We start from the raw sequence: 27,875 nt of genomic DNA, 5'->3' as shown, positions 1-27,875 counted from the left end.
CTGAACCTTAAAACAACATTTCTCTTACATTATTACAATATAAGTAAGATAAATTGTATATAATATTTTATATCATTTGCTCTACTAGTTAAAACCCATGGTCAGTTTTTGATGCATTTCTGTATTGTATTCTGTGGAGTTAACCACCTTCTTGTCATTTTGTTTTTTTTATTTTTTTGCACTGCTACTTTGCCTAAAGTGTGTATTATATATCATGTACTTGTGATATGCATGTGGTGAAATATTCATCCAAACATTACTCTAGAGCATAACTAATGATGGATGCTGAATTTTAAAGGGAAAATATTTGAATTGAGTGAAAAGTGAAAAGAGGCAGCTATTTTATAAAGACACCATGCAAATAAATTTGATTGTATCTACCAAATGTTTTGTTTGCCTCATAATTTAAAATACACGATCCTGATATATACAAATGTCTGTTGGTGCCTTAGACTTCCTCACTATGTGCTTACATTATGGTCCACTGGGGAGTCTTGTTTTCATGGAAAATGAACTCTGGAGAAATGAGTTATAGCCTATCCCTGCTCCACTCCCATCAGATCTACTTGTGCAGGGGGAGGTGACTCGGAGCATCACTGTTGCTAGGTGAGAGTTTTTGACATCAGCGTACCTGCTGCCTATCTACCTGACTCACTGCTGTGCTTTGCTACCTGTGTGATCAGTTGTAATTAAGCTACCAGTCAGGGCTTTGTGAATGTGTTTTTTATTCTACTATCAGTCAGAGCATATATATACCTATCTTTGAGAAATGGACGGATTCAAACAAGCTTTGGGAAATATTGACTGACATGTTTTTACCTTTGGACTTACAAACAAAGAGGCAGCCATTCTCTGTCTGTCGGAGCAGCATGTCTGGTTGTGTGCTTACCAGAGATGCTTTAAAAGCTTAGTTAAATTGTAAATTCAGACATCGATGAGCTTGCTCACTTGACAGTGAGATGTTTTCTCAAGGAACGAGGGATCTGGAGTGACACAATGGCGCTCGGACAGGGGTCTAAGAAGTCCATTTCATGTGACCAGGGTATTGCACCCGCTTCTCTGAACAATGGGGTCAGTAAGGCAAACACTGAAATACATATGTTTTAATCTGAGGTTTATCAGTCAGTATGTTCAGATAAATGTGTCAAACCTGTAGAGGTGTTAGAATAAATAAGTGTTTAACAGAAGGCCTTCATATGATGGAAAAGCTCTTGTTTTGGTTGACTGTGGACCTTTAGGCTTAAATCTCCACATTTAGAAGCTTCATTCATATATTCTTGGGTTCATGAATGCTTCACACACTGAGAGGCAAATTAATCCACATTCATAAATACAGAATACTTCAATGAACCCCAGAGGTATTGTATCTACACTGGATTAAAGCTGAAGAACTTTAGCTCAAGGCTAAAAGTCTGTATTCCTGCATTTAAAGGAATAGTTCAACATTTTAGGAGATATTTGCTTTATATAATAAGATTGAAAGAACTCCCTTTTAAGAACGGTATCGATTTTCTGATCCAACTCTCCACCAGAAAGCAAATAAGCTTATTCCACAAAGATATTTCTTTAAAATCTGTCTGCATGTCCCATTTAGTGGACAAACCTTCCTTGTTTGAGTCTCGCCACAAGGACAAAAGATTTGCTCTTTTACTGCAAATGCACGCATATTAAAATTGTAAAACATTTTAAATTCTCAGTGTTTTAAATTCATGATGGAAGTGGGTAAAATGATCAATATAAATGTTTGCACAAGGTTGTCTTAACCCTTAAATACTGTTCAGGGTCAAATTTGAGTCATTTATACACTTGAAAGCTATAAAAACACCTTCTACACATTTATTTTGTGACCCACAGTTTACAAAAATGCAAATAAAATGCATCTTTTTTACATTTTTGTGCACATTTCATATAAGCAAATGTACAAAGATGAAAAAATCAGCATCCAACATGTTGCTGTATTCATCATGTTCTATAAAATAGTTATTGTGAATGTCTTTTTTCCTATAAGATTTATCAATTGAAGGATTAATCAGTTTATTAATGACTGATGGGGAATTTATGAATGTGAAAAGGTGTAGAGACTAATTAATGAGTCAGAATATGAACAGTATGTAAGAGATAAAGATTATAGATATGATGACAGTTGCAAATATTGAATATATTACACCACTTATTAGTATCTCTGTTCATCATCATCTCTCACTAGCACTTTCCACTCAGACCAGGACCACTAACGATAAATTATTAGTGAGAAATGTGGCTTTTGACCACGATAAGTTGTTGCTTACGTGAATGTAAAGGTGAGTGAGTTCACCCACTCACCTTTTCACACGTCAGAGCAGAGATGTGGCTCATCTCTAACCTTCATAGAAGTCAGTAATATGTCAGTAATATTGGCCTATCACAGATCATATTATATTATATGTTGTCTAATATGTGCTGATATTTTTATTTTAGGTATATAGGTATCATCTTATGTATATGTGATCCTTTTTCTTTATTCAAGCTTATACGTAAATGCTTTTTGTTGTGTTTTTTAATTTATAGTTATTTATGATTATTAAATTCTTTCAGTTTCCTGTTTCAGTGCACAATAAAATATATACATCAACCACATTTGAGGGATCTTTGCAAAAATATATGCGTTTAAGTATATATAATATGTATAAGATTATCATTTAAAATATAGATATCAGACATTTTTTACTCCCTAATATCGGCATCAACATTTACCCAAAAAAGTTGTAATTAAAAAGCTTTCTGTTAACATATATGTTGTTTTTATATATATTTTAAATGATCACAGGTTCATTATAGCATTGACAGTTCAGAGGTAGGTGACACGTGAATAAAAATACAACTAATTCACTAAGTGCTTAAAGGTAGAATATGTAGAATGAGCAGAACAACGCCATCTAATGTTCGAGATCGTAGTCGCAACAACCAAAAAGTAATTCCAGCAGTCGGGTTGCCAGGTCCGGTGCCGGATTTTATTTTAGCTCTAACTCTGTAAATATACCACTTTATCCACATGTCTAACCTTTTTAGGCGAGAAAGTAGCCCTTTAGATCCACAATGTGACGCTAATTTGTCCAAATAACATCTGCTTAAAGTTTTGTTCCTGCGAATTCGGAGCCACTCAAGTTAGCCGTAGCGAGTAACGCACTTCCGGTCATTTTCACAAAATAAAACACCCGTTGCCTTTTATTATTAAGAAAACCATAACGATAGAGTTGCTGATTTTATTTTGAAAAAAGGAAGCGAACATACCCTCGCTGTAACTGACTTGAAACCACCGAGGTACATTACATTGTAACGCCAGTGGGAGTAGCAGCAATGTCTCTGCATGTCGTCAGAAGCAGAAGAGGCTCACGGTCGTAAACATCTAGTCACGTGTACTCTGAGATGGACGCGCAGGTCAGGAAATGACGTAAACGGACCGTATATGGTTTGTTATTTGTGTTATTACGTTACGTGTTGGACTAAATACATGGACATATTGAGGAAAATATTCCGGTTTTATGGAAACGGATTTCATATTTCACAAGAATGGATACTTGGCGAGCTGTACAGAAAGTCCTGAGTCATAAGATGATCGTTGTGGATAAAGGGAAGACTTTGAAGGTATGTAGGCATTATAGCTTTTCTCACTTAGCTGAGTGGCTAGCCAAGCTAATCGCTAATACTATTACGGCTGTGAGCAACCATATAAGTCGTGAGTGGTCTTGAAGGAATCAGGACAATCTAAGCTTTCCAACAATATACGGCATGAGTATATATGTTTAAGGGTTGGTGTTTAAAACATTCAGAAGAACGTGTGGCTACCTCCTAACATCCGTCCCGTCCCGTGAACGGAACAGCGTGCGTTAAGAGGTTAATGATCAAATATCAAAATCCGATTAGCGTCAGAAAGTCAACCCACTCTCCACATTTCCATTGCTACCGTTTTGATACTTCATGGTACACAAACAAATAGCATCTCATATGAAAGCTAAGACCCTGGCGAGATCAACAGTACCACTATTATTGCGCTAAAAACTCAGTGAACCAGCAGCATACAAAAGGTAAACAACCACTTATTTACAGCGACTAACAGATATTCTGTCTTACCTTCGAAGTTTTGTGATGAAAAGTTGTACTTGAGAGCAAAAAACGCTGGTTTTAGTGAGTCCAACACGGCTCTGCTTGTTTACAACTCCATTTCACCCAGTGCCAGCCTACAGTAGCTGCAGCCTGCACCGGAACAACAGACAACCCTGGCAACCCGCAATTCCTGTCGCTAATTGGCTGGTACAATGTACACAGAACGTGTCAGAACGTCATTGTCGAACCCGTCAAAAAATTTTAAAAATATTAATTCAGACAAAAAATTTTTTTTTATGGAAAAGCAATACTTTCATTCTGTACCCCTCAAAACGCCCCGTGGCTGTATTATTTTTTTAAAAAAAATATAGCTTTTAATAAATATTCTACATATTTTTTTTATATTTCCAAAAATCAAAAATGTAATGCTGTTTTGTAAGAAGACACATTTCACCCACCAGTTAAAAACAAAGCACCTAACAGCCCTGTGGCTAAATATAGTCCACTGGGAAACATCTCAGTGCCTTGTGTGCTCTGTTGTGCAATCATTCAAGTTTGTTTTCAACATTGCAGATTCATTATTATTAAGAAATTAAGTGTATCTCCACAGATAGTAACTGGTGCACAAACTGTGGCTCAACCCATCAGGAAGACTCGCTCCTGCAAGTGTCTCCTGGCCTTTCTCATCATCCTCATCATCATCCTCATTGCTGGAGCAGCCGCATTGGCCTGGTACTTCCTGGGTGAGCGACTTTTTTCCCTCCTTTCTTGTGTTATATTTACATATTTATTCATGCTGTATCGATCTTCATACATTTCTCTCCGACAGAGTACAAGGTTTGGGTGTTGGAGCCCCGTGTCCAGCAGCAGTACACGGCCTATGTGTCAATCCTCAACAGGAACTTCTCTGCTGATCTGTCCTCTCACAGCAGCCGTGCGTTCAAGAAAGAGGCCAAGGGAGTACAGAGCATGGTGAGCAGGGATCATTCATTCCCTTGATACTAATGTACACTTGAATAACATGGCTCATATGGCATGGGAGTTCACAGGTGTGGGTTTTCTAGGTATTTGTGAACTTAACTACTACTTGTAAAAAAGGAAGCAGCAATATTTAGATGTGGGTATACATAGGCCTAGATGTGGTTTAATACACTCATGTGAAAGGTGATATTTTCTTTCTCTGTGTTTCAGGTAGAGAAGATAATGAAGAGCTCTTGCCTTTCTCGATACTTCAACTACACCACTGTGTTTGCTTTTGGGTAACTGAATCAGACTTTTTTTGTTTTAGAAGGAAGTAACGACTCTCAGTAATGTTTTTGCTCATAAGAAGCCAAATAAAAAAACATAATCACTCAGCCTATAATGAATATTGTGAGTATGGTACTTATTTTAAGGAAGGGGGTATAGCTCAGTGGTAGAGCATTTGACTGCAGATCAAGAGGTCCCCAGTTCAAATCTGGGTGCCCCCTGTAATACTCTGGTGACTTCTAACAAGTATCAGCTTTGATCCCAAGAGTGAAGCATGGATTATTTTAGAACTGATTTCTATTTGGTGTGCTTGAAAATGAACAAGAACCACTTGTTTTCACCTTCATCCAGTTGTTCAATTCATCAGCAAGCTTATATAATCAATGTTTTGAATGATCATCTACTTATCAGAGGGGGTATAGCTCAGTGGTAGAGCATTTGACTGCAGATCAAGAGGTCCTCAGTTCAAGTCTGGGTGCCCCCTTTATTGGTGTTGTGGTTTCACTTTTAATAAGTGCTCAAGCTGGTTTGAAGTGATGTGTATTTTATATTATGTTATTCAAAAAAAAGTGCAACTTGCAATCCTAACATTGTGGTGCTCCAAATAGACCACAGACATATGGAGCATTTATATCTTAATTTAAAGGATATTTCCAGCTCATTTTAACCAGATGTATGTTCCTTAAATGTGACCATTGTGGCTCTATGGGTCATGCCAACTTCTTATGCACTCGCCAGCTCCAATATAGAGATTTGGAGAAACAAGAACTGGCTCAAAACAACATATACTGGGACCATTAGCACAGGCCTCAAATGGTTATAAATGAACGAAAGCTGACACAGAAACAAACCGCAAAAACTCCCCATTATGATTAACTGCATATGGCATAAGGTATTTGTAGAGCTGTGAACGGAAGAGGACTGTGAGAACGGGTGTGGTCCTGTTGCTGAACTTCAGCTGACATCATCTCCTGTGGTGTGTATGTAGGAGATGCACGGTGACTTTTCAGAGCTTAAATGCTTTACCTGAAAAAAATATCAAACACACACTTGATTGTATAATAGGTTTGTGAACTCTGCCCACTGTCTCCATTACTGTTGGTTTATTATACCCTTTAACAGATGGACGATAGCCAAAATGGTTGCAACTTCTATAACAAAACAAACAGAAGGAAAGCCATATTCTGACTGTTCACATCTCCTCAACACCATAAATGTTGGTCTCTGCTTTGTTTCTGCAGGGAAGGGAGTGTTGTGGCTCACTTTTGGATAATACTGTCTGTGCCCAGCAGCCATGTTGAGAGGGTGGGACTGGAAAAGGTAACCAGCAGCGTGGTGGACGGTCTGAGAGGTTACTGGAGGTCAGAGGAAGAGGAGACGGTCAGCTTTGATGGATACCTCCTTCACCTCCCCTCGCTGTCCATCAGTGGTGAGAGAAAGAGAGGAGGGGAAGCAAAGAGAGGGGAGACTTTCTCTGTGTGTGTGTGTGTGTGTGTGTGTGTGTGTGTGTGTGTGTGAAGACATGAAAATACAGGAATGGAAAGTGTTTTTTTTCCTTCTTCTTTATTTTCTCTTCTGTCTTTTTGTTCTGCTCCCTACAGAGACCGACTCCAAAGTTATAGAACTTCTCAAAGCCTCATTTGGTATAACTGTGTATTTTCATTTCCTTATTCATAATTATAGTTTCTTTCAATGCTTTTTTATTCATCTGGTCTATGAGTATGCATCATAAAAAATAATTAGCAAATTCATTTTCTGCATGTACTGCAGTGATCTGCAGTATTCTTCTTGCATGCACTGCTATACATGGTTGTTCCAATGCAATGTAATTACCAAAATGAATAACATAGGCCTTCATAATGTTGAGTAATAGATCAAATCCTTTATTAAGGGATCGATAGTGTTGATATTGTCATTCATCTCCTACAATATCTGTAACAACTTGGACACATAAGTCAGTCTCAACCGCAACACAAAATTTACTCAAAACAGTTCCCACACAAGGACAGCTTAGTTCTACCGCTCCTCATTATTCTTTACAATTTCTTCTTCCAGACTGTTACCGTTATCAAAAGTTGGTGTCCAGCAGTCCTGTGGCTCTCCGCGGCCCCGACACGCAGCGTTCCTCCTGCATGTGGCACCTCCAGGCCGCCCCTGGCTCCCAGCTGGAGCTCCACATGGAGTGGCTGCTGCCAGAGTGCCGCGACAGACTGGTGGTGTATGACTCCCTCACCCCTACTGATATTCACCTCATCACCTCGTGAGTTTCATCCACAGAGACAAGGAAACAATTAGACAGATACTGTACATATTAGTTGTGACATATGAGGCCAATATTAACCCTCTGGTAAACACCTGATATCAGTTGGTCACTGCTGTCTGCAAATAAGAAGAACAACACATTCACATCACTTTCTGTCCACTTCTTCCAAAGTCAGTGCATAATTAGAGACTAGAGATTTGGATTAAATGTTTAATTTAACCCTGTTCCAGACTCTTTTTCACTTAGGTAGGTAGTGATGTCCGATATTATCGGCTGATATTTACTTAAAAATGTGATATCGGGAAGTATCGGTATCGGGTTTTTATAACCGGCGTCTGTTCTGTACATTTCAGCCTTTCCGAGTCTGCATGAACGCAGCATGGGACGTTTACCTGCGCGCGCTTGATGACGTAAAACAACAACAACACGCTAGACTCGCGGATTGCTAACCGTGGCTAACAAGTTCATAGCATCCACTGCAACATACACGAATACACAAACCAGAAACGAGGTTTACCTCCTCGTTGTCATTTTCTCTGTCATGTTTTCGGCGAGTAGCCTCTGTCAGAGTCCGGTGGGTCTTATCTGGGTGTCTGTTGGAGACGCAACAGCTGAGAGGATCGAGCGAGAAGACTTCCTGGAAAGGTCCCGCCTCCAGAAACGGGGCTTATGTCTGTGGTTTGGAACTATAGTCAATTTGTAATTATAAATAAATATGGCAGTGACATATTGTGTTAATTCCACAATAGGATATATGTTGTTACCTAACAGCCTGCATCGGTATTGGGTGATATATCGGTATCGGAAATTAAGAGTTGGGGAATATCGGAATATTGGATATTGGCAGAAAAGTCAATATCGAGCATCCCTACTTATCGATGTTTTCACCACCTGTCACTAATTATCTTTGCCTCTAACTCCTTCTATCCATATTTCTCTCTATCCTTTAGGGTTTATGGCTGCAGCAGACATGAACGTATAGTCCGTGTCCTTTCATCAGGCGAGTGGATGACAGTAGTTTGGAAACAGGGTCTGTACAACTACAAGGACCCCTTTTCTCTGACTGCACAGGCCTGGGACCACCAAGGTAAGACCACCTGAATGCCCAGATCTTCTTTACTAGTTCACAAATGTTACATCCACAAGACTGAAAGGAGTAGGATGAAGTATAGTACACTGAAATGTGAATTATTTACTTTGCAATTCAGTGAGCAGAATAAAAACCTGAGGCTGAGGCTGATGGGAATGTCATTATGCAAATAGACAATAAGAGACATTCATTAACTGCGAAGACTTTTAATTTAAAATGACAAAAATGTCAACCCCATGAGGTTTTAAAAGTCAAGTGATTACAAAAGTCGTTAACATCCATCTTCTGGTCACGTCGATGATTCTTAACAGACCAATTCTTTTACTTCGTCCTGCAAACAGACTTTATGTTCATGGCTTTTCTTATGTCCTTTGATTAGTTTGTTAGCTCTTGGTTGGTTATCTATGCTATTAGCTTTCTATCGACTGACCATGACAAAAGAGAGACACACCATGACAAATGTTTAACAAAATAAGTTTATCTAAGCCAAAAAATGTGTGGCATCAGTAGTGTAAGGGCTGGATGATGAATGGTGAGGGTGTTCGATATCTACAACTGAAGATGCATATCCAGAAACCAAACCAAAGATGGTGATGCCTGTGGGGAGAAGCAGAGGGAAGAGAGTCAGCAGGATGCTCTGAGCTCTAGCACAGCCTTCCCATGAATGAGAAAGAGGAATCACATTATAAGCTACAGGGCGTTGGACCCAGATGATCTGAGTTACTGCAATCAGCCTCAGCTCTTCACCTGCAAGCGAGAGAGAAATTAGTCCCCACACATGAACCCACAGGGGCTTCACAGACCACAGCACTATTATTATACTAGCGTTATAACACTACGCCGTCAGTCCTCAACGTTCTAATAATATTATTTAAAAAATGATACATCATCGTTTTGGCTACATGAATGTCTGAATAACATGTTTTGCCACTTTATCAATCAGCGGCTGTAGGAGTTTAAATGTTTCATAGGAAAAAAAAACAAAGATGTGATTATTCAGCAACTGACATTAAACCAGAATAAGTTAATGATGTTATTTCGTTTTCAAGGGAAAATACGCAAAAAAAAACAGTGGTGCGGTGAGTCATCTCCGACATAACTAAATGAATACCACTTGGGACCTGATTGAGCCAGTTTGTATGAAAACCTGCAGGCTCTGTTCTCAGATGCAGACAATGGTGGAACGTAGACGCCACAGAATCCAAGATGAAATTTGTTCTCATTCTGTGTGTTGTAATTAAAATGCATTGAGGCCTCAAATGAGAATGGATTTTTATTTTGAGGAACATCTCTCTCTCTCTCTCTCCCTCTCTCTCTCTCTCTCTCACTGTCTCTTTCTCAGACTGTAATTACACTATAGAGCTGAAAGCAGTATCAGGGATCCAGGGTGCACTGAAGACACCCTTCTTTCCCAGCTACTACCCCCCCGACACCAACTGTACCTGGAACTTTACTGTAAGACACTTGTTGATGGACTAACTGATAAATTTGCTCATTTAATCATCAATCTAATCATTCACCCAATTGCATACATTACTTAACCTTTACAGATCAAATTTGACTCATTTTTGACATTTGAGGCCAGTAAAGAACACGCAAAACCCTTTTAGCATGAAATTTACCAAAAATACGTTGGGTTTTTTCTGTCTGTGTCTGTGTGTGTGTGTGTGTGTGTGTGTGTGTGTGTGTGTGTGTGTGTGTGTGTGTGTGTGTGTGTGTGTGTGTGTGTGTGTGTGTGTTCAGATGCCCAGTGAAGGGATGGGCTTATCTCTGACATTTGAGGGCTATGAGCTAAGCCGAGCCAGCTACAACCAGGCCTGTACTCAGGGAGCGTGGATCATCCAGAACCGCAGGTAGATTTTTACCACAGTGAGTCCAGCTGGTCTGGAGGAACAGAGGGTGACTCAGTACCTCAGTGGGATTAAACTAGAAAAAAACTGCCTTGTGCTTTTATGCCATCACCAACCAGTCAAGTTGCAGTTTACATCCATGTCTATCCAGACTTGAAGGAATGTAATAAGAGGTATTCAGTGTATTTTCCAGACAGTACACAATGCTTTAAATATGAATATTGCAGCAAAGAAGCTACAAATTTTAAAATGTGGATGCTTCACACACCTCATCAACCCAGCAGCACAGAAGATCAATACAATCATCAGAGTTTCAAGATGAAGAGTTCAGTATCTTACCAAATTACCCTTTTGTTCCTGAGTAAAGGCGTTGAATAATGGTCATAAAAGTGTTTTTTTGCAGAATATTAGAATATTATGAAATTATCATAAAGCCATGTTAAGCTGCTGCCTCATGTTTTACTATAATACGAGACATTTAAAGCCTTTTTCTTGATAAAACTGAGTCTAATTTGAAATTGAAATATCTTTAATTGGTGTTTTTCTACCAAGTTAATTAAGGGTTTTATTAAAGTTAAGTCAATTGCAGTAGTAAGGTAATCATTTAAGTTGTCATATTTAGAGTTTTAATGAAAAGTAGTGGATTCGTCTATGATCTTCAAATATTGACTGAAGACAATTATGAAGCAAAAAATTACCAAAAGTATTAACATAGGCCTTCATAATGTTGAATATTACATAAAGTCCTTTGTTAAGGGTTTGTTAATGTGGATATTGTCATTCATCTCCTACAATATCTATAACTGCTTGGACACACAAGTCAGTCAGATAATATCACATTTGACCTTTTTAGATATCAAATGTCATCACTTAATCATTTTAGACATTTTTGGGAAATTTTGTCATAATCAATGTATCAATTCTTGAGTTATGGCCAAAAAAGATATTTTGTGATGTCACAACTTTGACCTTTGAACACCAAAATCTAGTCATGGGTTAAATTTTGCTGCGTGAAGACATTTTAAAACTCATCTGTATAGTGCTACAGGTGTTTGATCTTCAAATGAGAACAACTGGAAAGTCTGTTCACCACAGCTTAAATATATAAAAACTTTTAATAGGCACAGGTGTTATAGGTTGAGCCCTATATCTTTAGTCTGTATTTTTCCTCAGTAAAACCACACGTAGAGGACATCAATAGATAGATGTTACGCAAAATGTGTACAGAGATCAGAAAAAGGTTGTGCATATTTCCACCAGATTAATCTAATGACTATTTTTAGTCTGCGTAGTTTGCTATCTGACAGGAAGCGTTGGTGCAGGTCAAAGTTTTCCATGTAAGTCACAATGTGCAGACTAGTCAGGTGTTTTCAGTTATGATTAAAAAAGTAAATGATTAAACTTTCAAATACGTATATTGTGTTAAATAGGCAGAATTATTACACAGCATTAATTTTCTGTCTCTGTTATGTCGTCACATTTTCCTACACCAACGAGAGTGGGCAACAGCATCTCAATATACTGCAGATAGCTACATAACTCTCAACCCCAACCAGTCGAGGTAGATGTTCTCCCACTCTGAGTCTGGTTCTGAGGGTTCTTCCTGTTAAGAGGGAGTTTTTTCTTGCCACTGTTTCCAAGTGTTGCTCATGTGGGAATGTTGGGTCTCTTTAAAGTTAAAACCTGAAGAGTTTGGTTTAGAACCTGCTCTATGTGTAAAGTGCCTTGAGAGAACTTTGTTGTGATTTGGCGCTATACAAATAAAGATTGGTTGATTGATTGAGAGCTTTTCATGCATTGCCAATTTTTACCTTCAGTGTGTGTGTGTTATGGCCACCAAAACTTACAAATGGCTCAAAAGATGACCGACCTATAAGACACAGAATCCAAACTCACGATCGCCAAGTTGATTCATTTGAAAAGAATACGTACGTTTACCAAAACTATGAATACCAAAATGAACCCCAAAAAAACAATGAGAGTCAGGAGGCCTGGCCAAAAAGAACAAAAGAAGAGGAAGCCTATAGGGAAACATAGCAGGAGTTCAAGTCAAGTCAAATCAAGTTTTTATTTTTATAGCCTAATATCATAAATCACAAATTTGCCTTAGGGGGCCACAACAATCGGTACAGAGATACAACATCCTCTATCCTTAGATTCAACATCCTCTTGATTCAAATAAGACAAAACTCTCAGGAAACCTCAGGAAGAGCAACAGAGGAGGAATAGACCAAACAGTATATCACATGCTAACTTCCATGCACATCAAAAAAGACACAAACCCTTTGACTTCCATTTGATCATACTGTAGTATCTCTGTCTATTATCAGACTGTGTGGTACGAGGAACCTCCAGCCATACAGCGAACGCCTCTTCCTGCTCTCGACGACTGCCACTGTTGTCATGACATCAGAGGTGTCACTCACAGGGCCGGGCCTGCAGCTGCATTACAGCGTCTTTAACCAATCAGATCGTAAGTTATGGATGCAGAAGAGACTGCACAGTACATTTCAGATAAAGCAATCAATAGGTAAAATTGATTGAATACAGTTTTTTTGAATACAGATGTGTGACTGCATGCATTTGTGTGTTTCACAGCTTGCCCGGGTCAGTTTCTGTGCACTGTGAACGGCCTGTGTGTCCCCGCCTGTGATGGAATAAAGGACTGTCCCAGTGGACTTGATGAGAGGAACTGTGGTATATATATTTAGATTTAAACGTATGAATTCACACACAACATCCTGCACAGTGTTTCCTGTTGAAACTGGAGCAGCATAACGAATTGACTGCTGTGTTACTTTGGAAGATAAAAAGTTGATGGTTTTGTATCATAAAAACTGCTAAGGGCCGGATTGTCCAAGCATCTGTAACGTGAGCCTTGTCAGCTTGTTGCTCATGAAAGCAAGCTGGCTTTAAAATCTGTGAGTGATGCTGATCTGATCTGATCTGATGGGCTTTCTTCTCGATTCTGTCGCTAAACCTACTTGGATGGTTGACAATTTCTGGCAAAGTGAAAACTTGTCAAGCTAAAACTATAATCAGTTTGACTTTATGATAGACAAAAACTCATATGCTGTGACAGCCAAGAGATAATACACAACATGTGATGAAGCAATGGAAAGAGAAAGCTAAGAAAACAACAATTCAAGTTGCTATGACCTCATCAAAAGGTGAAGATGATGGTATTACTGCAAAACTAATGCTGGTCAGATAGCTGCTTGGGCCTTCTGGGTAAAACATTTACAATAAGTACATTATATAAAACCCCAACTCACAAGATATATACATCAACTAGAAGAACTCTCACACATCAGTGCACACAAAATGTAAGATAAGATAGATAAAGATAGATATTGAAGATAAACAGATTAAAAGTGTGAAAATGTGGTTTTCAATGAGTAAGGCAGTATGATTTATATATAGTATAGAAAGTGAAATGGATGCAGATGGTGCAAAGATTGAGTTGAGAGGAAAAACATTCAATCATGAGATATAAAAACAGAATGTATATGAGTAGGTGTATGATATAATATAGACTCTTTCTGATGCATAACAGTATGGCATGTATGTTCTGTAAAGTAAAAAGGGAAGGGCCGCTTTTTCAATCATCATTATCAATAACTGTATTACATACTCATAGTTGATATATTGTTACTTTTGCATTTCCCACACCAAAGATGATCAAATATGACAACATGTACTGTACTGGTTGTCCATTTATGTATCAACACAGAGCAGGATGTAGCCTTTGTTGCTAAATCTAATGCTAATGTCTTTCTGGTGTCATTCAGTGACCTCAGTACTCATCATAGGTCTGTGTGTGTGTGTGTGTGTGTGTGTGTGTGTGTGTGTGTGTGTGTGTGTGTGTGTGTGTGTGTGTGTGTGTGTGTGTGTGTGTGTGTGTGTGTGTGTGTGTGTGTCCTTTTTAAGTGTGTGTGGCGCAGTACGAATGCCCAGAGGACAGTCAGTGCGTTGACCACTACAAGGTGTGTGACCAACATCCAGACTGCCCCGATGGCACAGACGAGCTGAACTGTACTGATGGTACTGGAACACACTCAAATCTACATGTGGATGTTCATACAGCATTTCAAAGTGATTCACAATGTGTGTGTGTGTGTGTCCAGCTGTGCAGTGTACAGATACGACCTATGTGTGCGCTGATGGAACATGCCTGAAGAAACCAAATCCAGAGTGTGATTTCATCTCTGACTGCCCTGATGCCTCCGATGAGAAACATTGTGGTGAGAAGTATTTCTGTTTGTCTTTAATTTGACATAGTTTGTATTTTGACTTTTATGTTGTCTTCATGCGGCTTCTCTTGACTAGGTTCCTGTTAGACCAATACATTCTTAAACCTGATCTTATCTCACAGTATCATTCTTAAACAGGCATTTTCTCTCTTATAAAAATGTCATGTTCACCTTTGTACTTCTGTGTGTATTCAGAATGCGGACTGAGGCAGTTCCCCAGCCGTATTGTTGGGGGGGGCAACGCCACAGAGGGAGAATGGCCATGGCAGGCCAGCCTTCAGGTACGAGGTACCCATATCTGTGGGGGCGCGCTTATCTCCAGCCAGTGGGTGATATCTGCAGCCCACTGTTTCTATGACGACCGGTGAGTACAGGAAAAGAGAGGGGAGGAAGTGGTGTGTGACTTGAGGTGTGAGAAAGTGTTTTTAGAGCAAAAACAACCCAGGGCACGTTGTTGAGCAAAAACTTTAATTATCTTCAGTAAAAGATGTTTATGTGCTGATCTCATGGAACATTTTGTAGCATTTTTAGCACTTTTTTATGATTATGTCACAATGACATATGACTATGTCTCTACTATTCAGGGCTTAGCTGTGACAGCATGTCTGACTCACACGAATGAGTATTTATTGGATGCGTTTATACACTTGTATCTTTCAAAGCCAGCATCAGCCGGTTGGATCAGTGCCACGGCTATAGCTGCTTGCAACATACTGTAAAGGATTAGCTCTCTTTTAATGTTTCTTGTACAGCGATTAAAAGCTTGTGCAGCTCTCAGAGAGCCATGAAACTTCAGTGGATGAGAGATTTGGCTCTGAAGTAGAAAGTAAGTTTTGAAAGACAGAAACCGTTTGAAGTTGGCAACAGTCAACAAATGCAACTATTTAAAATCAGTGAGGTATTTTACATTCATTTGTGCCATTGGAAGAAAAAAATCATACTTATTGCCCTCTTCTTCTCTCCTCCTCTTCCTCCAGTCTCTACTCCCCCTCGATGTGGACGGTCTATCTGGGAAAACTCCGTCTCAGACGCAGCAGCCCCACCGAGGAAGTGGCGCGAGTTCAGAGGATCCACCTACACCAATACTACGACGATGAGTCCCACGACTACGACCTGGCCCTGCTGAAGCTGGATCGGCCCGCCTCCATGCTGCTGGCCGGGCACGCTCGACCCGCCTGCCTGCCCCCACCCACGCATCAGCTCGAGCCGGGCCTGCTCTGCTGGGTCACCGGCTGGGGGGCGCTACGAGAGGGAGGTGAAGAGGGGAGGAGAGAAATCGGGGGCGGGGGGCGGGGGGCGGGGGGGGGGGTAAGAGGGTGAAAGTTTGGTTGTGGAAGTGGTTTAGTTGGTAGACAATGAATTTTACTGGTAGATTTCACAAACTTCTGCTATTTGGAAGTTATTGCCAAAAGGTTTTGTAATCTTTGGTATGTTGTGTTAATGTGTCGTCATGATGGGAACTACTGGGCCACAGCAACTGCACAGTTACTCCACAGGTTTGTTGAATTCATTCACAGTAATGAATGAATGAATTCAACAAAGTTTATCTCAGCACTGACGTCAGAAGAATATGTTTCCCTGCATCGTGCACACATAAACATTTGTAATATTGGCTTTTATTTGGTGCTTTTGAGTATTTTGTTTTATTGTAAATTCCCTTTTTTTCGTGTTAAATGTTGAGCACTACACTTTTTCTACTGACTGCAGTATTTTCACAGGAAGCGACCTTTTATACGTCTTGTGCAATCGTTGAAAGCACGCTTGTTCTGGGACACTTTGAACACTTGTGGTGGTTTTTTTGTGGTGATACAAAAGAAAAAGTAGGCTATACTATCATAATAATAGAGCAAACATAAGCTGTGGAGTAAGTCTGTGGAGCAATGAAGCATTTAGATTAAAGTACTGGGAGTGAATAGAGTGATCTGACCATTTCAAACATTAGTGCCAAGTGCCTTACAAAGACAGGAAATAAAGAAAGAAAAAAAAATAGGAGACCAAAGTAGAATAAACATAATTAATTAAGACTGAAAATACCACCAAAATATTAATATTTGCACTTAAACACAGAAAATGAAAAAAAAACACTAAAAAGAAGAAACAGTTTTGTCTTTAAGTAAAGGGGGTGGAAGTTTGTGGTTCTGGTTTCCGGTATTGTGATGAACTAAATGAAGTGGGTTAAAGTTGCTTGAACAAGAAGTCAGTTTCAAAAATTCATAGAAGTTGACGGTTTTGCATCTTTTGAGAGGAAAAAGTTTACCTTGATTCGTGCACATTCGATGCAATGCGGTTACACCACTACAATTCCAGTGAAGTGGTTTCATTTAGCTGTTAAGATAAAACATGTACTACATATTGAGCTGGTGTGTAACTGCACACATAAAAAGGGCCGCTACAGTCATGTAGAACATTTTCAGGCTGAATATTGTAGAGTGGTAAAACGTTTAACGACTGATTTTACAAGCAGAGCTCTGCTGAAGCTGAGGATATATGTGACATCAGTCTGTGAGATATTTCACAGTTGATTTGTGTGGTTTGTACTTTGCTCATATAAAGTCATCTGAAGCTCTAGGATTGACATTCAGTAAGCGAATCAAACATAAGTAGTTATTATCTTAGTTTCAATTCTCAGCAGGCTTAAAAAACAGGATATTAGTAAGGAGGAGATGACTTCTGGGTTCATTTTGAGAGTTCATGCATTGTCTCAAGTGTATGAACAGGAAAAGGATTCATCTTTTGGCCTTCCCTTGCTGACCTTTGCCCTCTGACCTCTTACAGGCAGTGCCAGTAACGTGCTACAGAAGGTAGACGTTCGCCTCGTCAGTGAGGAGGCCTGTGTTCGCTCCTACGGCCATTTGGTGACTCCCAGAATGCTTTGTGCCGGTTACCGCAGTGGAGAGAAAGATGCCTGTCAGGTACACAGAAACACATACATAGACCACATAGATATAATGCTCTTTTTCTACTTAATTGCGTGATCCAAAGCTGCTATAACCAGTATGTTTATCAATCAAATGTGAAACTTTATTTGCAGCATCTTTAACTGTAAAGAAAAAGTGAGCATCTAGTTGTTTAACATAGTTGACTATTTAGCAGATATTTTCCTCAGAAGTTAGTGGAGAGTAAAAAAAGAGTGAATATTGGATCAAATCATTGCCAATGTTGCTGTATATCTGCTGCTGGATGTGCATAAAGGCAACTGTTACCACCAAATCATTACATAAAGCCAGATTTTTAGATGATTTGGCACAACAGTAGTGTTTTTGTAATATTTTATAGATAATTTTTTCACTGAAATGTAAATTTAGGTATGTATGAATTGGGTCACTTTCTCTCTTTCTCTGTTTGGAATCCATTTAATGAAAAAAGTGAAAATCGCATGTCCTCAAAACAAACCCTGCAACCTATTGCCTCTCAATGTAAATAGATAGGTCCAGAGAATCTAGAAAATCCTATCTATCTGTGTATTCCTCCCCATACACAGTCCATAAAATGAGTCTTAACAGCAGCACATTCATGCAATCGGTGATGTCATGCCTGAGTCACTGGTATTGATCATCAGCCCTTTCAATGAGTATGGTCATTTTTACTGTAGAGCCAATAAAATCTAAACCCCCCTGCCCCTTTAACATTGCCTGTCTCTGTCAGGGAGACTCTGGCGGCCCCTTGGTTTGCCAGGAGCCGTCAGGTCGCTGGTTCCTGGCCGGGGTGGTGAGCTGGGGCAGAGGCTGCGGGCGTCCAGACTACTACGGCGTCTACACTCGTGTCACCAGGCTCACCTACTGGATCAAGCAGGTCATCAGCAACTTCTGAGTCATTGAGTATCTTCATCATTTTTACATCCTCATCATGGTGAAGCTGGGTGAAAATGAAAAAAACATTAAACCAATGAACTCAGAAATCGATGGTAGATTTTTTGAGATTTCTTCCCTGCAAAAAGAAAGGAAGTAAAGTTTAAAAAAAAGGGCTTCCAAAATTAGTAATAAAGCTAAGACTATTTATGTGGCACATTTCAAGAACTGGTATTATGAAGTGCTAAGCTGGCACATACAAGGAAAAAGAACATGCCAAAAAATAGCAACAGAAAGGGGAAATGAAACTTTTAGCTAGGCTACTTCCTTAAAGACCATCCCCTTTTTTGATCATGTACTCTCTTACAGACTGAATCTTTTTTATTTGACAGTTTCCCAAAATAAAACATAGTCCTCTTTTGTATTCTTGCTTGCAAATATTAATTTACTGTGTGTGTGTGTGTGTGTGTGTGTGTGTGTGTGTGTTTGTGAATGTGAATCTGTGCTAGCAGCAATGTGAGCTAAATGCTAATGCCATATTCACAATGGTAAAGGACCATCCACACTGAGAACGATAAATATAGCTATAAATGTATAGTTTTATATGTTGTTCTAATTCAAATGGATGGCAGAGTCCACACCACAACTATAACGATAACGATAGAGGAGAACTATATCGTTGGAATCCATTTCAGAGTAATTTGATGAACGATAAAAATGCTGACTGTCATACAAAATCCTTATTTAATTATTTATTTATTGATCTATGCTCATACTTTGTGTCACTGCTGCAGCGATGCACTTTTACACACCGCGCTTCAACATCTGCTGCGGGTCAGTTTGGTCTGTAAAAACTGAAACATCACAGCAACTAGTGTCTGAAATACTTCTGATCAACACACTGAATCAGCAGCCGCCTCTGAACTCTTCTGGTTTTCTTTTTATTTATCCGTACTACAAACTACAGCAGTAACAGCTCATCAATAATTAGCTGCAGACACAGCTGGAGCATGCACCGCTGTTTACAGGACATTACCGTTATTCTCAGTGTGGACGCTCACATCGTTGTCATCATAGTTATAGTTATAGTTATCATTATTATCAGTGTGGACAGCCCTTAATGCTAACATCTGGTTCAGCAGGTGTAATGTTTACCATGTTTACCATCTTAGTTGAGCATATTAGCACCCTAACTTTTGCTACTTTGAGCCAAAGTACTGGACACATCATAGTTTTGGTCTGATATAAAGTCACACAATCACCTTACAATTCTTCCTAAAGGGACATTATTTTCATGGCAGCTCATTCAATAGTTGTTAAGAATATGTCGGCCTCATGGTGGCACAAGTGGAAAGGTCAGGAAATTACCAAAGTCCATAGGATACATTATGTGGGCATTATGGACATCTGCACCAAAATTCATGGCAATCCACCCCATAGCTGTTGAGATATTTCATAGGATACATGGAAACGTTGATCTGCTGGTACTGGTATGAACCTTTCTCCATCCTCAGAGCCCATGTATGGTTCTCTGATTGTGTGACTGACACCTCCCTCTTGTGGAAATCACATGCAGCTGCAGCAGCCAAGGTACAACTTTTAATCCTCTGACATCTGAACTCAGCACGACCCATGCAGTGCAGGTGTAAGGTTTAATGTTTATTCCACAAGCTGCTTTTCAGAGTGTAAGGGGTCTATGAATCACTGCATCCAAGGAGAGGCTCTTTTTTTCTTCTGCTTCTTTTCGGCTGATTTTATTTTGCTCCCTGTGGCTGGATGCTCATAAGTCAGTGGTTTGTAAATAAAAATGGATATCATCAAGAGAAGACACACATCTATCTATCTATCTATCTATCTATCTATCTATCTATCTATCTATCTATCTATCTATCTATCTATCTATCTATCTATCTATCTATCTATCTATCTATCTATCTATCTATCTATCTATCTATCCTCATACTTCTCTTTGTCTCATTAACTTCTCTCATCTTTCTCACTCTGGAAATGAGCTATAATCCTCAGGGGATGTTTCAATATTTGGAATTTCCCATTTTCAATGTAATTGCTATTTTATTAGGCTGTAAACCATAATGACAGTTCTGCTCTATGAAGCATAACTACAGTGCTCAAACTGGCCTCTGGGGGCCACAGAAACCATCTATCATCAAACATTTTCAGTAATGGTCAATGCTTATAAATGACCTTCATCATTTGCTGTGTAGCATGATTTTCATTGACATTTAGGCCTAAAATAGACAATAAGTTTCAAACATTCAATGGATTTTTTCCCTTAATGTTATGTGTAAATGACAGCAGGATTTCTAGGTCATGCAGTTGAAAAAGTTTTCAAGCTCTTTTGCTTCTGATCACCATTAGAGGGCACCATTGAACAAAAATCCCACATGTGCTTCACAGTTTTTCCTCAAATGCTTTATAGCACATTTTCTTCCTCCAGTTCCTTTATGTAATGTCTCATTTAGACTTATAAACAGTAACCTAATAATAAAGTCAAATAGGTGAATGAGCTCATGTCACACATACATTAGTCTCAAGAGTCAATCCTCACTACAAATGTTTACCTTTCAGATATGTCCTCCTAAAAATCTAACCTTTTAAAGCTGTCTATCTGACCACAGCATATGCTATGATATCAAAATGATGCAAAAAAAAAACACATTTTGGCATTCACACATCTCTGTTATAATGTCCTCACACAGGCAGCATGTAAGCTGTGTCCTCTGTGACTCCACCTCAAGGGCCATCGCTCTCTGACCGAGCACATCACATACTGTGTGCATTTTCCTGTTGACGCTCTATGATGTCTGCCTGGACCAAAAACTCAGGTCCACCTGTGTTGTGTAAATGATAGCTGAGGGGTTGCCCTTGTAATCCATATTTGACAACATGAGATAAACTGTAAAGCAGAGCACCACAGTCACTGGCCAACAACACAGCATGAGTGGCGATGGTCGTTTCTACTGCTGTTATTCCTGTTATACTTCCTGCTATATTTCCTGCTACACAGAATACTGTAATTGACAAGAACTGTTCACTAAGTCTGTTGTTTTGTCTTTTGGATTTTATGGCAATTGGCAAATTTTGTTGACATAAACTACAGATGCTATTGTTTAAAGCAATCAAAACTTTCCCCAAACACATGGATTAGATAAATTTCATGTTGTTCAACAGCTTGTCGAGGACACTTTTCCACACATGCTGTTTTAGCCTTAGACTGGCTTAATGCTGTGGGTACCAACAATTGAACTGCGACCCCTTGATTTGCAGTCAAATGCTTCAACACTGAGCTATAACCCATTCTTCTCTGAACACGAGGCCCTCTATTATTGTACATTTGGTGAAATGTGAAAGCTTGAGGCTGGCCTTGATTTAAGATGTCCATTTCAGACCCTGAGAGCTGTATAGCATGCTAGTTCAAATGAGTAACTACGCTCAGTATGAATGATAGCAGCCAGGATGGGGATGACTGAATGTCAACTTCAGTTCAGAGTGGGATTAAATCTCTCATAATGACCCATTCTTCCAAAGAAATAGTCCTGGGTCAAGATTGGATGTTAAGGTCCTTGAGGTATTGAAGTACTCCACATGGCTATTGGTGTAGCTATATATACCTACTGCTATTAGTTATAACTGAAGCCACTGGAGCTCAGGAATAGCTTCACCTTAACACTCGACCAACTCGTTGCAATACAATCTGATGCAATTGAATTTCTCCATTATCAATCTTTTTATGACATTACCAGATTACTTCTGTTAAAAGGGTTGTATCAGTTGTAATATTTGGCATATGAGGATTTACACAATGAGCATGTTTAGTAATACAAACCACTATAAATGACGATATAAAATTTCTGTTTGAAAACTACAAAAAATTGTTTAGAAAATGGAAATGATTTTAAAAAGCTAATGCAGTCTGTCTCGCTCACTAGTGTGTGGGAGCTATTTTTGGTAGCACATTCCTCCTTGACACACCAGGTAATACTCAGGTGTGCAGAGATTTATTTATTTATTTATTTTTAGAGAATCTCAATGTGAAATTAAGGTAAAAATCAATCAATACATTTTTAAGATAACACTTAGTTACATTATAAGAGCTTTAGCTATTCACAGGCTTAGTTTTGTCGTCAACAGCCAACATATCAGTGAGGCCATAGGACCCATGACGGACTTATACCCACAATGCACAGCTTCAATGGGCTGTTTTGAATGTGATGTAGATTTAAGAATCAGATACAGAGAGATTGACAGACAGGATAAAATAAAACTGTTTTATGTCGTTTTTAGCTATGATTCAATTCTAGTTGTTGGTGCTCGTTTACAGACAAGTCTACCAAACTGGGCCACTGAGCTGAAGTTGTAACAAACAACAACAACAATAACAACAAAACAACAACAAAAAGAAAACCTCTTCCAAACTTCCTTTCTGAGCTTTCCAGATAACATCACACACATATCCTCGGGGGTCCCAAAAACACAGTTCTGGTACGTGTTTACCGTCTAAAAATATGATGCGTGTCTTAAAATATGTGTCATTATCATCGATGCAAGAACATAATTGTTATTTCCCTGGGAGGTAAAAAAGAAACTGCAGTGTCTTGGTTTGTTTTCTTCCTTAATGAGCTGTTTCCCACTTTGCCCTCTGAGGAGTTTGAGGTTTTCAGGTCACTGATTGACAGCTGGTGATAGAAAAAGTGACTGAGGTGAAAGTGAGGGGACCCGAGGCTGTATTGAACTCCATTATTCAGACAACCGAGCAATTCATCCATATGTACAGATCAACCAAACAATCAGTATATTTATCAGGAAGGCAGACGCTAAATGAATGCAGGCTAAAGTAGAAGAGTGGTTATGAAAAATTGTGCAGAGAGAGCCAGAAGGAGAAGGCCAGCAGACGTGGGATGTTGATTAAATTATGGACATCAGCCATCTCGCTCCACTTATGTTTTGCTTTGACTATGAAAACAGTTAGGGAGACAGATGGAGCTGATTTTATTCCAACTAACAGAACAGCATAATGTATGTCCTGTCAAATACGACTTGACAGTGACCACAATATTTACATTTATAGCCTGTATGATCAAACAAACATGCAAGACAAGACATGAAATATGTAAGAAAATAGACATATTTAAGTCCTGTGTGTGTGTGTGTGTGTGTGTGTGTGTGTGTGTGTTTTTCTATCCTGGTGGGGACCGAAACCTGACATTACTAACCCGTGGGGACTGACTCCTGGTCCCAACAAGTGGGGGCAAAATTCAGGTTTCAGATTTATGTTCGAACACAATTATGATGAATTTAGGAGTTAAAATTACGTCTCTAGACCCTTTAGAAAGGCTGGAACCCAGTCAGGGTCCCCACGAGGTAGTAAAAACGGGTATACGTGTGTGTGTGTGTGTTTTCAAAAGCAAAGGCAAACAAAAACTCAAGTGTTGGAGGGATTTTTGTGGCATTTGTTTTTAAAATATGTTATAGCTTTGTGATAACAGCTAGATACTGTTACCGTCACAAATCCAGAAGCAACAATCATAATTAAGCATAAAATCCCAACAATGGACAGAAGCAGTCTTCATGCATTGTTTTTGAGTTGTTTATTTCTGTGCCCTTTTTTTTTTTTGTAAACAGAGACTTGGAAGCTTTTAAATGACTGGAAACAACTTCTCTTTAATTTTAAACTGGCAGCACTTTTTTTGGTGAAAGTAAATCATATAAGTGAAAGCAGAGATGATTATGGGGGAAAACGACTAGCTGTGGCCGACCTTGTTGACTGTCAACACGTTCCTCTGGTCACTTTGACTGTTTGTGAAGTCAATGAATATCCAGCGAGCCTCCGGCTGCAGCTTTAATTTGGTATAAAGGATGTATTCTTTCTTCAAATGGGGTATTTATTTTTTATTAAATTTGAAAATCACTATGACAAATTCAATTTATAACAGCACACTTCCTTCAAATGTTGGAGTGTTTCATGATTCACAGTTAAATGTTTCCACTTTCCGACCCAGGTGGGACTTGAACCCACAATCCCCAGCTCCGGAGGCTGATGCCTTATCCATTAGGCCACTGGGCCACACTTTAACTGTTATAAACAGTTAAATAGCCAAAAAGGGATTGACAGATGGTATCAGTTAATGATGATGTTGCTTCTCCTACATCTTCCTGGCGTCAGTGTGGAAAGCTTGAGTCTCACAGTTTCTGTAACTTTCCAAAACCAACAATCTAATATTTACACCCACTTGGTCAAAACGAAGCAAGATTTCAATTTCTATCTCAAGATCTCTTACAAAACTATGTCACTTCTAATGTACACTATAGGAGAAATACCTTCTAGGAGAGATTGTTGAGCAGTGCGTACCCCCCCCCCCCCCCCCCCCTCTCTTCTAAGATGATGAGATAATAAATCTTACATACTGGGTCTTTTCTTACGTCACTCAGCCCTAACTCGAACTTTCTGCTCAACAAGCATTTCAGGCTGTCAGTTTGATCAGCAGCCGTATTGCTTTTTGCATGAGTCATTGTTTTTTAAAAGGTGAAAGTGAAGGCGCTGTGTGTCATTGCTGGAAGTCGCAAGCTGCTTGAAATTCATACCTCAGCACTGTGTTTAGTACATTAAATCAGTTACACAGTCAGAATGGGGCAGATGCTGTTAACACACAATACAAATGCTATTGTTTTAAATGTTCCTTGACATAAACTGGAAGAACACATGTTGAACAATGTGTGGTTGAGATAGTTTTCCATGTGAACTGAAGCACATCAGCCTAACAAAGGGGGCACCCAGAATTGAACTGGGGACCTCTTGATCTGCAGTCAAATGCTCTACCACTGAGCTACACCCCCTCTTCTCTAATCAGAATTATCCAACACCATTATCCAACATTTGGTGATATGTGAAAGACTAAACTGAATTTGGATGCTGTCCAGAAAAAGGCGTCTTTTGTCTTTATGGATTTTTTTCGAACTGTCCTTTTCAGACTCTGAGAGGTGTATAGCATGCTTGTTTGAATGTGTAACTATGTTCTGTGAAAATTATAGCACCCATTGAGGGCATGACTGAATGCTAACTTCAATTCAGAGTAAGAGCAGCCTTCTCATAATGACCCATTATTCTAACGAAATAGTCCTGGGTCAGCATTCAAGTATTTAGGCCAAGTATGAAAACGCCCTTTGACAGCATTAAAGTATTCCACGATTCCAAACAGCCTCTCTGACCTCAAAACACATCGACCAACTACGTCTCACTCACTGGGACATATTTTTCATTGCACAACTAGGCAGCCATATTAAACTTTGAACAGCTGGTTTAAGTACACAAACACGCTTTGTTGCTGCAGGGAGTTCAGATCTAACAATAATCTGTTCACAGCTTCCCACAAAATATTCACCCATGGTGTGTGACATATTGAATACATGAGGAGAGCGGTGACTTTTTATTGGATCAATAGATGAGCATGTTTGTACACGGACACATACAGAAAGTTACTGTTGGAGGTTAACACATCACATTTGTCTTCATAAATGCGGTCAAACCACAAACTAAATCCTGCTGAGTCTTTGTAATGATACTGCTGCTATACCAAAGCTTGTGTGTGTGTGTGTGTGTGTGTGTGTGTGTGTGTGTGTATGTGTGTGTGTGGGGTAATAACTTTGTCCACAGCGAGATGAAATCCATTTAATCTACATCCAGTAGTTTACTTGCTGTCCTCGAGGCTACTAGATTAAAACATCTTCACTGCACTCACTGAACCATGAATACTGGCCTTGCAGTAGTGTAAGCGGTGTCCTCGCACACAATAGGATTTACAAACCAATTTTTCACTGTTATGGAAGAACTGAGTACACGCCATGGACGCAGGCTAAGATGCAGTACATTTGTCATCATAACTCAAAGAAAAAACACAGGAGCATGAAGGGAAGCTTCTGTTTTTCCTGACAAGGACCACAGACTAGGAAGAAAGAGGCACACGTTGCATTCACTGGAATCATGTTTTTATTAGCTAGTAACCTCTGAACTTTACTGACCTCTGCCAGCAAAGAGGAACTACAAGAACAGCAAGATCCTGAAACAGAGCAGAGACATAAGTGAAAGGTCTCATTAAGACGGAGCATACAGTTAACTAGTATTAACCCTCCTGTTGTCCTCCAGTCAAGGAAGGAAGGGAGGGAGGAAGGAAGGAAGGGAGGAGGGAAGAAGCAAGGAAAGGAGGAAGGAAGGAGGGAAGGAAAGAAGGAGGGGAGGAAGGAAGGACGGAGCTAAGAAGGAAGGAAGGGGGATGGAGGAAGGAAAGAAGGAAGGGAGGAAGGAAAGGAAGAAAGGAAGGACAGAGCTAAGAAGGAAGGAAGGAAGGAGGATGGAGGAAGGAAAGAAGGAAGGTAGGTGGAAGGAAAGGAAGGAATGAAGTAAGGAGGGAGGGAAGGAAAGAAGGAGGGAGGGAGGAAGGAAGGACAAATGGAGGGAACACTTACCCTAACAGCTGAATTTAGATCTTAGGAAGGAAGGAAGGAAGGAAGGAACGACAGATGGATGGAAGGAAGGAAGGAATAAAGGGGATGGAGGAAGGAAAGGAGGAAGGGACGAAAGAGAGAGGAAGGAAAGAAAGAGAGAAGGAAGGAAGGAAGGAAGGAGCAGTCAAAACAGACGGGGCCAATTTGACCCGGGAGGACGACAGTAAGGTTGAGGAACATGTCAACCAGCTAATCCAATCCAATCCAACAGCAGTGCAAGATTTATAAGGCCCAGTTTTTGCTGATGCTATTAATACAAAGATTTTCAAATACAGAACCCTTCATATCCTTAAAGGTGATACTTTACTTTAGACACACACATTTTCATCTTGTTTGCACAAGTTAATAACATGGATCTAAAAATATATCACTTTTTGGGCCTCTATAGTCATCCCACCATGAAAACCCCAATTCATCTCAATATGTGCTCAACATACACTCAGTGGACATTAATAGGAAACTCTAAATGTCTCTAAAGGTGTTTGTGAATGTTTTTGTCAGTGCATTTAGTCCAGTAATAGTCTGGTAAACTGTTTTTTCTCCAGCCCTGCAGCAAAAGGATCATCAATATATTAGGAGTCATTCTCTGGGTAGAAACAAATCCATCCTTAAGAAGACGATATAACACTCTGAACTAAAGTGTTCAACAAACAGTGACAGGCTGACGTTGCCAAACCGATGGAAAAGCCTGCACACTTAATTTTCTCTGGACTGATGAAGGTTAATAGCTCTCTCCGTCTCCAAAGCTGACAGCAGTGAATCTCTCTCTTCATAAAAACT

At 39.5% G+C, this 27,875-nt stretch overlaps 1 protein-coding gene and 4 non-coding genes across 5 annotated transcripts; 3 read left to right on the top strand and 2 right to left on the bottom strand.

The window, feature by feature from the left end:
• The first annotated feature begins 837 nt into the window (after positions 1-837).
• Positions 838-18,702, top strand: LOC128370380 (transmembrane protease serine 6). The gene is made up of 18 exons (XM_053330962.1): positions 838-1,071; positions 4,694-4,826; positions 4,913-5,055; positions 5,275-5,342; positions 6,573-6,760; positions 6,933-6,974; positions 7,387-7,591; positions 8,545-8,681; positions 10,027-10,139; positions 10,428-10,537; positions 12,865-13,007; positions 13,133-13,231; positions 14,465-14,578; positions 14,662-14,778; positions 14,983-15,151; positions 15,765-16,042; positions 17,563-17,699; positions 18,433-18,702. The coding sequence occupies exons 1-18, from the start codon at positions 997-999 to the stop codon at positions 18,595-18,597; spliced, it is 2,436 nt and encodes an 811-aa protein (XP_053186937.1). The 5' UTR covers positions 838-996; the 3' UTR covers positions 18,598-18,702.
• trnac-gca (transfer RNA cysteine (anticodon GCA)) lies at positions 5,481-5,552 on the top strand. Its single transcript has one exon. It is a non-coding gene; the product is annotated as a tRNA-Cys (tRNA).
• trnac-gca (transfer RNA cysteine (anticodon GCA)) lies at positions 5,744-5,815 on the top strand. The gene has a single exon. It is a non-coding gene; the product is annotated as a tRNA-Cys (tRNA).
• A 5,885-nt stretch (positions 18,703-24,587) lies between the features above and the next one.
• Positions 24,588-24,660, bottom strand: trnar-ccg (transfer RNA arginine (anticodon CCG)). Its single transcript has one exon. It is a non-coding gene; the product is annotated as a tRNA-Arg (tRNA).
• A 698-nt stretch (positions 24,661-25,358) lies between these two features.
• On the bottom strand, positions 25,359-25,430 carry trnac-gca (transfer RNA cysteine (anticodon GCA)). The gene has a single exon. It is a non-coding gene; the product is annotated as a tRNA-Cys (tRNA).
• Positions 25,431-27,875: the final 2,445 nt, after the last annotated feature.

Source organism: Scomber japonicus, chromosome 2 (assembly GCF_027409825.1).
Source record: "Scomber japonicus isolate fScoJap1 chromosome 2, fScoJap1.pri, whole genome shotgun sequence".
Classification (NCBI taxonomy): domain Eukaryota; kingdom Metazoa; phylum Chordata; class Actinopteri; order Scombriformes; family Scombridae; genus Scomber; species Scomber japonicus.
This window is presented reverse-complemented; position numbering and strand designations above follow the sequence as displayed.